Below are 11,470 nucleotides of genomic sequence, written 5' to 3' on the forward strand. Positions count from 1 at the left end.
AGTCATCAGGTAGATTTCAATGGTAATGTTTTTCACATCTGCTAATTATTATTATTTTTTAATCATTATTTTAAAAATTTTTAATAACTACATGATTAGAAGAAGCATTTCACTACAGATATAACATATTCAGTAACACACTCCAGAGCAAGAGTATATCTCGTTCACAAGTGGGTGCAAGTTTCTAGGTTCACAGTTAATACAGTTATACAATATTGAACTCAGTATAAGCCCTGTAAGACATAAAATTGAATGAGAGCTGGCGCAGCCGTTAAAGGCGCAGGCTCACAACCAAAAAGACTGGAAGTAGTTTTAAGTGTTGTAAGACATTGCTTGTATTAATTTGTTTTGATTTTGCCATACCACAATGTTTACAGCCCTCTCTGTTTATCACCCAGCTCAGCCTTTCCTTCCCTCCCCCCAGCTAAGTATGCACGTTCATAAGATTCTACATACCGGTGGCCCCAGCCCTGCATGGAGGAGCACATTGAGTCATGTGAGGTCTGTTCCCATGCTGTCTGGTCCTTGCCTGGCTATGTCTGGGTACACTCCCTCAGTTATATACTACATTTCTGCTGGCCCACCCTGTTTCATAAACTGGTACATATGACTGAGCTGGTCTCATGACATGTGGCACCTTTTGCCTCCTGGTCTGGGTACCTATTGGCCCAGTAGCATGGTTAGAGCTGTGCTTCAAAGGCTGTGTGAATCTGTGCTGGGCCCCTGTTCCAGAATCCAGAGTCAGTGCTGGGACTGTTCCTGGGCTTGCTGTGAGGTTCATGCTTCTTCCACAGACAGGCTCCACACTTGGGGCTACCTCCTCCCTGACCAACTTGCTACAGGGTTCTTCTGGTATGGTCCTCAGGTAGCAGCTGTTCATGCCTGAGTGTTGGGCTGCCTGCAGAGAGAGGCCACTAGGTGCTCACCTCCTTTTCCATAGAGGAAGCACAGACCTCTTGCTTTATTGTGGGATATCCTGGCTTAATGAGCCTGTACCCTCCTCCTGCCTAACAAGCATGATGGTACCAACCCATTGGTCAGGGTGCCTTCACAGGCCTTGGGCTATACTATAGTGGGTATAGGAGAGCAGATATAGCTCTGTGGCAGACTGCTCTGCTTTCCTCTGCATGTATGTGCATCCAGTTTCCAGTGTGCCCCCCTCCCCCGCTTTTATTGGCTGGGAGTAACAAGTGTATCCAGAGACCAGTGTACACATATGTTCCAGAGGTCATATCAATTTCCTAGGATTCCATGTCTTGGTACCACTTGTTTGATCTCCTACTTTGTTGAGCTTAGATCTGCAGTCATGCTCTAGAGCCCACGGCACATCTCTGGAGGCCAAGTGGTGAAGTGAACAAAGCCACACCCCTTTCAATCCTGTCGCTTCTACAGGCTGCAGACGAACCACTAATACCTCCTAACCTGTCTGGCACACCAGTCTCATTTTATTCTCAAAGACTGTGGAGATAACCACCCAGTAGTGCAGGCTCAGAGGATCTCCTATGAGTTAAGTCCATACTTGATGTATGGTTCCCCAGTGTCTCCATGGTGACACCTTGGGTCTCAGGGTAGCAGTGTGAGCACATGCCTGGCTGAACAGACTTTGTCATGTCTAGGTATTTGTTACTGTTTACCTAGTTTGACTATTCAAGCAAATGGCAGTGGGTCCCTCTGAGTACAGACTTGGGCAACTGTTAGTTACTAGCTCTAGGGCTGCAGTGCCTCAGCCCAAGGCTGACTGTCTTTACAGTCAGTGGGGTCTGGATCTGAAACTGGCTCAGCTGGCACTGGATGGAGACTCCGGACTAATGGTCTCTTTCCCTTAGATTCCTGCTCATTAACTCTTGCTTTCTTTCAAACATGTCTGTGTGCATGCGCACGTGTATACACCTATTAGATAGGGAACGCTTGTTGGATGCACATTTCTGTACCTATGGGATGTCACCTCTTTACCCTCCCTTTAGCTCTGCTAGTGAGCTTCCTGGGTTGGCATGCTCCCCTGTCCATCAGTGTGGTCATACTTTCTCTGACTTGGGCAGCAGTAGTCTTCACTTGGCCACTGTAACTGTGGGGCCAGGCTTAGCTGGAGCTGGAAGTTACCACAGAGCTTTTGTCAACAGGCCAAACCCTGTGCAGGCCTCCTACGAGGGGTTATGGTCATCTGGGAAGTGAGTGTTCAGCTGCCCCAGTGTTTTTCAAAGTATATTTACTGTTCTCACGCTTTTCAGCAACTGCTGAGAGATCCAGTTCTTCAACTTTCCAAATACTCAGGCACTGTCTTCTCCAGATTAGGTCTTACCCACCCTTTCTGGGTGTGCCGTGTATCCCCCTTCAATTATGTTTGATGTTTCTGCAGTCCCTGGTGGTGTTGAGTCTCTTGCCTGGAGCTCTGTACTGAAACGTCTCATCCAATCCATTGTTCATTTAAAAAAAAAAATGCTGTTTTATTATTGAAATTATGAATATAGGCTCTTTGTCAGATATATGTATCATGAATATTTCTCCTAGTTTTGCCTTTTTTTGAATAGTATTTTTCCTCAAAGAGCTGTTTTCCATTTTGATGCAACCCAAACAATAGTACCTTTCAGTGAGCAGACATTCCTAATTTAAAAATTAATTTTTAATATGTGTATGAGTGTTTTGCCTGAATGTATGTAATGCAATTGCATGTATGTCATGCAATGCCCATGGAGGTCAGAAGAGGCCATTAAATGGCCTGGAACTGGAGTTACAGATGGTTGTTTGCCACCTTGTGGTGCTGGGAACTGAACCCAGGTCACCTACAAGAGCAGCCAGTGCTCTTAATTGCCAAGCCATCTCTCCAGCCTAGATGTTCTTTCTTTTTTTAAAAAAACTATTTTATTTATTTTTATTTTATGTGTTTGAGTGTATTGCCTGCATGTATGTGAGTGCACCCTTGTCGTGCAATGCCGCAGAGGTCAGAAGAGGGCTTCGGATTTCCCTGGAACTGGTGTTAAGGATGGTTTGTAGCTGCCATGTGGGTGCTGGCAATTGAACTGGGTCCTCTGCCAGAGCGGTCAGTGCTCTTAACTGCTGAGCCATCTCTCCAGCCCCCAGATGTTCTTAATTTTAATGCTATGCTCTGTCTTTTCCTCAGTGACTGGTACGCCACTTTCTGCCTTTGGAGAGCTCTGCTTCCTCAAGTTGTGAGGATGTTACATGTGTGTCCTGGAAGAGACTGGTGTCATTGCACCTTTGTTGTTTTCATCTTCAGTCTATCTGTAGTGTTTGAGACCATTATTAGATAAGCTGCAAGTCAGTTTGTTTTTTCATATGGATATAAAATTGGCTCAGCATCATTTATTGAAAAGGCTAGCCTTTGCTCACTCTCATGCTGTGGAATTTTTGTTTTTAATCAGAAGACCATCGGATTTACATCTGATTTGCATGGGTCCCTTTCTGGAATCTACTCTCTTTCTCTGGGCCACTTGTCTGTCTGACCAATAGTAAATTAACATCTGGTTTGTAAATTACCCAGTTTTATTTTTCTTTCTCATGTCCATCGGCCTTCTGTAGTGTACACATTCTCATGCATATCTTAGGAGTTCAGAAGCAGCCTTGATTTTTACACCTGCCCTCATGAATTCCTTCAGTGCTGAGTCTTCGGCTCCATGAATATGGCCTATCTCTCCATATGCTTCTTTGACTTTTCTCACCAGTGTTTTGTAATTTGTTTGTTTGTTCTGTTTATTTATTCATTTATTTTGGTGTTTTGAAATGGGGTTGTCCTGTAGCCCAGCTGGCCTGAAACTCACTATGTAGATCAGGCTGGCCCTGATCTTACAGAGATCTGTCTTCTGAGTGCTGGGATTAAAAGTGTGTGCCACCACACACAGCTATCAGTGTTTTGTTTTATTACACACATATTCTTGCACACTTTTAGCTTAAATATTATGAGGTACTTAGATTTTTAGTGCCATTTTTAGTATTATTATAAATTTTTAATTAAAAAAACTTATTTTTAATTAATTAAAACATTTTTTTTTTTTGGTCTTTTTGAGACAGGGTCTCCCTGTAGCCCTAGCTGACCTGGAACTTGCTATGTTGACCAGGCTGGCCTTGAACTCACAGAGATCTGCCTACCTTTGCTTCCCAAGTGCTGGGATTAAAGGCGTGTGCCACCATGCCCAGCAAAATTTTCATTTTTTAAATAGTTGATAATCAATAGATACCTAATTTTTTTTTAAAAAAATGGTTTTATTTTTATGTGTGTGTGTGTGTATGTGTGTGTGTGTGTGTGTGTGTGTGTGTTTGTGTAAATACATGAGTACAGGTGCCTGCAGAGACCAGAGGCATCGGATCCCCTGGACCTCTTGTTATAGGTGGTTGGGCGTTGCTTGATGTGTGTGCTAGGAATTGAACTTGGATCTTTTGGAAGAGCAGCAAGCACCGCTGAGCCAACTCTTCAGCCTCCTCAACTGGCTTTTATATCACTCTGCATTCAACAATTTTGCTGAATTTCCTATTTTGTTTCTGACAGTGTGATGTAGATTTATCTGTTTTCTATTCACATAATCATTAAGTAGCACTGACATTTTGATCTCTTTCTTTTCCTGTTCTTATACTTTTATTCTGTCCACACAGTAAGAACTAACTGTGCTTTTAGTGTAGTGTCAACTGTGCGTGGTGTATAAAGCTGCCTGATGCCCTTTCTCAGAGGACAGCTCTAACATTTCATCCACAACTGCTCTTTTTGCTTTGGACTTTTCCTTTGCTTCCAGCCCTTCCCTCCCCCTTCTCCTTTCTTCCCTTCCCCTTCTTTTCCTCTCCTTGCCTCCTCCCCTCATCTCTCCTCCTTCCCTCTTCTCTGAGTAAATTTTCTTCTTTTTCTAGACTGCAAAGAGTGTTATTTGAAATGAGGATTGAATTGTATTAAATGTTCTATATTTGTGATGGTCGTATATGTTTTTCCTTTAGCTTGTCTATGGAATGAATTATATTGCTTCATTTTTCCATTAGTAAATACTTTATATGTTGGGCTTGATCTCATTTCCTTGTTTTAAAATGTTTTTATTTCATTCATCCATTTAATTAATTCATTCTTGTGCATATGTGTGTTTGTATGTGTGTCCATGATTGTGTCCACAATGTGTCTACACTACATGTACAGGTCAGAGGACAACTTGTAGGAGTTAGTTCTCTCCTACCATGTGAGTTCTGGGGATCAAATTTAGGTTTCAGGCTTAGAGGCAGTTGCCTTTACCCACTGAGCTATCTTTCAGCCCAGCCTCATTTCTTTGTGACACTGTATTCATTTTATACACCATTGGACTGTATTTGTGAACACTTTCACATCTGTATATATGAGCATGATGAGGCATGGTTTCTTTTCTGCCCTTCAGAATCTCATCAGGCAAGTATTGCCATTCCCTCCCTTCCTTCTTCCCTCCTTCCCTTCCTCTCTTCCTTCCTCTCTCCTTCCTTCCTCTTTCTCTTCTCCCCATTTTGAGTCAAAATCTCACCATGTAGCCCAGCTAATTTTGAACTTGTCAGTCTTCCTCCCCCACCCCCCACATCCTGAGTGCTGATATTATAGGCACTCATTACCACACTTGTGTTCTGCTTTTTGTTTGAATTCATGGAAGAATTCATGGCATGAATTCACCACTGAGTTCAGTGGTTTCTATGTAAGAATTTTTTTACATTTTTTAATTTGTATTTATGGTGTGCTCATGTACACATGTGCAGTGCATAACACAGTACTTCTGTGGAGGTTAGAGGAAAGCTTGAGAGAATTGATTCTTTCCTTCCATCATGTGGGTTCTGGGAATTGAATTCAGATCTTCAGGCTTGATGGCAAGTCCCTTTACCCATTGAACCTTCTTGCTGAACCTTAAAGAGATATTGATCTAGTTAAAATTTATATTTCCTCTGTCAGTTCTGTTATTAAGTTGATATTTCTAGGAATTTACCATTTAATCTGAATTTTAAGCATCTATAACATGTTTGTTCATAACATCTTTACAGTGTTTGCACTCTGTAGAGATACTCCCATATCATCCATGTTGGCAGCCTGTGCCACCATGTATCACCACTTTTGAAATGAAGAGCCAGATTCACTTTCCTTTGGATTTTGTGTTTACCTATTTCTTGAGACCGATCTTGGGCTATTGCTCAGATTGGCCTTGAGCGCCTCATTTTCCTGCCTCAGCCTCCCCAGTTTGGACATTATGGAACTGTGCCACTGTGCCTGGCATTTTTTCCAACCTGTTTACCCATCTTCTGGAGAGCTGGGTGCTGCCAGCTCCACCAGTCTATGAATGATATAAATATGCTTGGTCTGAGCCTTCACTGCTGCCTCGGGGAATAATTTACTGTGCTAAGTCATTTGGCACTGGGTCTTTTGTTTTCTGTCTAATTTGCTTTTGTTGCTTTTATCCATGTGGGTTTATGGATTTAAAACAAAGTAGAAGAAAAGCAATAATAAAACAAAAGAAAATAGAACTAAAAGACCCTCTTTGCTATATTAGGAATTTCTTAGAATGGTATGGTAGTTGAAGTGAGTATATATTCTGTCAACAGTATCTTCTTAAGTGTTCCCCAGTTACTCTCATGTCACAGAGGGTTCAGGTGTGGACTGGTCAACAATTCAGGGTGAACAGAGATTAAGGACACCTGATAAACAGACTGGTCATTTAAGCATTCCTTCCTTCTATCTGGTGTAGGCTTTGAAAGGAGAGAGCTTATTAGAAAGTAGAAAATATTATGTCACAAGTCCCTTTTCCATCCTGGGGGTCATTTGGATGTGATCAAAGAATCTGGTGAAAGTTAGGCTTAGGACAGCTGATCTCACCAGGAGCTTGCCAGAAGTCACTCTACAGCTTTCACACCAGTGCCCACCTACCCCCTGGTCCCTCCATAGAGCAGCTCTTTTCACACCAGGGACCTGCCCCTAGTCACTCTCTGGAACAGCTGCTTTCACACCAGTGCCCACTTGCCCCCTGGTCACTCTACAGAGCAGCTGCTTTCACAAACCAGTGCCCAGTAGCCCCTGGTCACGCCACAGAACATCTGCTTTTACACCAGTGCCTACCTGCCCCCTGGTCCCTCTACAGAACAGCTGTTTTCACACAGGACCTGTTCATGGGATGCTGTTTCTCACTTTTGCAACTTACAGCTGTGGAAGCTGAGGTGATGGTGCTGCAGTCCCAGAACTTGAGAGGTGGAGGCTGAAGCACAGGAGTTCAAGGCCATCTTCAGCTATATAGAAAGTTAAAGGACTGCCTGGGCTACATGAGACTGTCTCAGAAACATAAAGAACAACAAAAACCTAAACCAAAGTAAAACTAAATGGGAAGCAAATTAAAAAAAATTTTTTTTCAATTTTTATTTTATGTGTATGAGTTAGTTATGTTTGCATGTGTGTGAGTGCACTGGTGTCATGCAGTGCCCGAGGAGAACAGAAGAGGGGGTTGGATTCTTTGGAACTGGAGTTACTAATGGTTGTTTGTCACCATGTGGGTTCTGGGATTTGAACCCCAGTCTTCACCAAGAACAGCCAGTGCTCTTAGCCATTGAGCCATCTCTCCAACGCCATGGAAAGCAAATTTTAAAAGCATTTATGTTTCAAAATTTGTTGTAAAATCCCATTTTAAAAAACTCTATGCTTTTGAGACATTTTCTTTTTCTTTTTTCTTTTTTGGTATTTTTGAGACAGGGTCTCCTTGTAGCCCCAGCTGGCCTAGAACTTGCTGTGTAGACCAGGCTGGCCTCAAACTCATAGAGATCTGCCTGCCTTTGCCTCCCGAGTGCTGGGATTAAAGGCATGCACCACCACACCTGGCTTGAGACATTTTCTTGAGGGGCTGGACCTGGCCTGGCACAGGCCTGGAGTGCTGTGACCCTGCTGTTCCATGTGAGTTAATGTCCGCATCCACATGTGACTTTTCAGGGTATTCCAAGATTACCTATGTCCTTGGGCTGTCTGTAAAACCAGGGTGTCAAGGCTCAAAGACTGGCCCTTGGCCACCTGCAGTGGGAGCTGGAGGATAGACCATGTTCCAGGGGGTGCCACGTAGGTATGCTTAGAGCCTGGCCTCTGTTCTTCCAGCCATACAGGTGTGCTTAGGTCCTGGCCAGCTCCTCCCACATACCAGCTGGCCATGAGTAAAATACATAGTTTTCAGCCCATAACATCTCTGAGTGACCTTGCTGTCTTGGCCCAGAACTGGTTAATTTAAGTAAACTGAGGCAGATTATTGCTACTAACCGTATTGCCAAATGAAGAACATTTCAGTGCTTGGCATCTGTTTATGAATCTGTGAAGCTATGAATAGAGAGACCTAAGGCATGGGCATGGTAATTATGGCTGTGGCCTCATCTTGTTCCTTTTTTAAAGAACTATTGAAGGACCAAATGAAACTGATTTTCAAAAATTAAATTCTCTACAGCAGAATGATAGATTTCAAACCAGGATATGGTGGGCTCCTTAATGCCAGTCCACGCTGTGCCTGGCTCTGATGGCCACCTCGGGTTGGGCCTGCCTCCACAGTCTGCTGCCTGTGCTTTAATGTTTTAGGGAGTAGCTGTGCCGTTTGTGTGTGTGTGTGAGTGCTGAGTGCTGTGGGTTATCTGTGCCCTGCTGACATTTTCCTCTTGCTCAGCTTCAGACAGTCGAGTCCAGGCGTGTGCAGCTGTGTGGAGGATGCCCAAGGAATTGGAATCCGGCGGCCATGAGTCCCCTGACGACTCTGCCAGCACTGCGCAGACCCTGGAGCTGCTCTGTCACCTTGACAACACTGCCCATGGCAACGTGGCCTGGTAGGACACTAGGTCTTTCATACTCAGGGAACAGGCCTGGAGGCTGTTCAGATGCTGCCTGCACAGATGCTCTCACTTCTCCAGTTTCCCCCTTCAGTCCCCCATACCCCCCCACACACATACACACACACACACACACACACACACACACACACACACACACATACACACACACGCTGCTCTTTTAAGATGTTTACACTGGTTTGTCACTTTTTAGTCTCGGGTGTTTTCTAGATTAGAAACCCACCACAAGCACAGTGAAGAACTGGTGTCCCAGCCTCTCCCTCTTCTAAATCTTCCCCATGCAGCATTTACACAAAATCCCGTCACCCCAGCCTGTAACTTCCTACTTCTGTGGACTCCACATGAAGGAAAGGTGTGACTGGTGGTGTCCTCAAGTCTTCCTCTGTCCTCTGCTTTAGTTTCCTGTCAGTCCTGTGCTATGTGGAGGGACAGAGAGGCGGGACTGGCATTTATGAGGGATCCTGGACATTACCTGTCTGTGTGATGAGAGGTTGGCTTTATCTTCCTGTTTGCTGGTCCTCCACACAGCACCCGTGGCTGATCTGACATTGCTGAAACCTTGGTAAAATTGAGATGCCCTAGTTTCAGATGTGACTACTGGGGCATGGTGTTGTTATAGTTATTTCAGCAATAGCAATAATTAATTGTTGTTTTACTTGATACAGTGCACTTTGGTACCCATATATGCATATACATTGTGTGTGTCTGTGAAGACACTCAGATCCTCAGCAGTCAGTCATCTCACCCAATTAAACAAATTCAACCTAGCTAAATGTACTAAGCACCTGCTACACACACCCTGCTAGGCCCCAAGGACACCAGGATGCCAAGTAAAGGCCAAGGGACTTGTCTTAAGGAGTCTCCCTACGGTACACGCAGAGTGTGGACAGCCACTCTTAACAGGATGGTTTGTGACACACCTTGGAGCTGTCATGAATGAGTATGTGTTGACACACTAGAGGAGACAGTGGGTCATATTTACTCGAGGACCAAAGAGGGACTCACTTGAAAGGTAGCACTTGGAGCTGGTCACCGTGGGACCAGTTAGCCACTGGGTGCGGTTAAGCTGTGTGAGGCTCTGGGTGGCTTCAGTGCCAGTCCTAGGGATTTGTTTTTATGTCTGATGCATTCTTACCTGTTCAGTGACCATTTGTTCATACAGAAAGGCTCTGAGTACTGAGGTCCTCCCAGCCTCACAGGCAAAGGGAGGCAAATGAGTCTTGATGCTGCAGGAATGGATGCCTCTGTTGTTACTTTGCTGCCTGTCACACCACTGCACTCAGAGTCCATGTGTCACACTGTAAACATGTTCCCTAGTAACCACACCTTTGTGTGTGGGCATGTGTGTGTATAGGTGTTTCCAGAGGACAGCAGGACTAGGGGGCAGATAAGGGAGCCCTAGGGCAGGTGTGCCATTACTGGAGAGGTCCAGCCCTACACAGAAGGCTCTGCAGGTTACCCAGGCACATGGGGCTAGCCTGACTCCCTAGAGTGCAAGTATTCTGTCACATATGCCATTCAGAAGGGCAGGCCACATTTGTGTGCATTGTAGGAAGTCATCCTGGGTGCCCATGCACACTCATGTGAAGGCAGGCCTGATGTATGTGGTTATTGATGTTTAAGCACACAGGCCAACTGTCCTCAGGCTCATCTGGAGTGCTCTTTATTCTGATTTTGCTGTTATTACTCAAAATGTTTCTTGAAGTTTTTGTTTGTTTTTTAGTACATTGCTGCATAATCTTTTTTTTTTTTCCATTTGTTTTGGGTGTATTACTTTGAAGTAATTGTAGTTTCATTAGTAGTTGTAGGAATGTAGAAATAACCTAGGCACCCTAGGCACCTTTTACTTTCCATAATACTACCCCTATCAGTGCATTGGCCCTGGTGACTCCACTGGCCACAGCAGGTTCCACCAGCTCCACATGCATATATATGAGGGTTCAGTTCCCTGTACCCCAGCTTTGTCTCTGCCCTGCAGGTCAGAAGTGTGCTCCTACCTCCCCACCAAGGGAACAGGTCGGGAATAGTCTGATCACCCCCTTTTGACCCTTCAGTAGGCAGAGATTGAATGGGACACAGAGCAGGGCCTTTTCTCCTGATAGCAAATGCTTGTAGTCCCACATGTGACCCATCAAATGTTCTGAAAGAGGCTGCCCATGGAGGCAGATGGCTTGGGCTCTTGTCCTTCCTCTTCTTAGACATGATAGAGCAGCACCTCCCTCTGAATGGAAATGACATCTCGAAGTTATGGTGAGAGCCACGTGGCAGGGCCTTGATGTGGAAGTGGTGATCCTTAAGAAGAGGAGTAACAGTAAGGCAGTGAGGGTGACAGAGTTGCCCCCAGCCCCTTAGCCCTGACTTTCCGCATCTCTCTACTATGGGGACAGAAGCTCCATGCTGAGCTTCGTGGCTTAACCTCAGCTCCTGTGAGAGAGCCTTCCTGACCATTCTCAGTGTAACCAGGCTCCACTTACCCCAAGATCTCATACCATCTCCCCAGTTTCATCTTCCTTCCTCCTGGCAGTCATCCCACTGGGTGTTCCCTGACCCTCTTCATGCTCATGTGCTCCCTGAAAGCTCTTGGCTTCAGCCGAAGGATCACTTGGTGGGGGGGGGGGGGATGAGGCTCTGTGCCACGCTGAGGGGTTCAGTGGAAAACAGAACT

The 11,470-nt window shown here is 44.9% G+C and overlaps 1 protein-coding gene across 4 annotated transcripts in view; it reads left to right on the top strand.

Moving 5' to 3' along the window:
• Eipr1 (EARP complex and GARP complex interacting protein 1) overlaps nucleotides 1–11,470 on the top strand; it is a 151,917-nt gene that overhangs the window by 98,287 nt on the left and 42,160 nt on the right. For 3 of the 4 annotated variants that reach the window (XM_008850170.3, XM_008850169.3, XM_029554569.1), the window contains one exon: nucleotides 8,625–8,781. The exons of the other annotated variant lie outside the window; for it this stretch is intronic. In XM_008850170.3, coding sequence (XP_008848392.1) covers nucleotides 8,625–8,781 — 157 coding nt within the window. The remainder of the gene's footprint in view (nucleotides 1–8,624; nucleotides 8,782–11,470) is intronic. 4 annotated transcript variants of the gene reach the window in all.

The sequence above is a fragment of the Nannospalax galili genome, unplaced genomic scaffold (assembly GCF_000622305.1).
Source record: "Nannospalax galili isolate Female #2095 unplaced genomic scaffold, S.galili_v1.0 scaffold100, whole genome shotgun sequence".
Taxonomy (NCBI): domain Eukaryota; kingdom Metazoa; phylum Chordata; class Mammalia; order Rodentia; family Spalacidae; genus Nannospalax; species Nannospalax galili.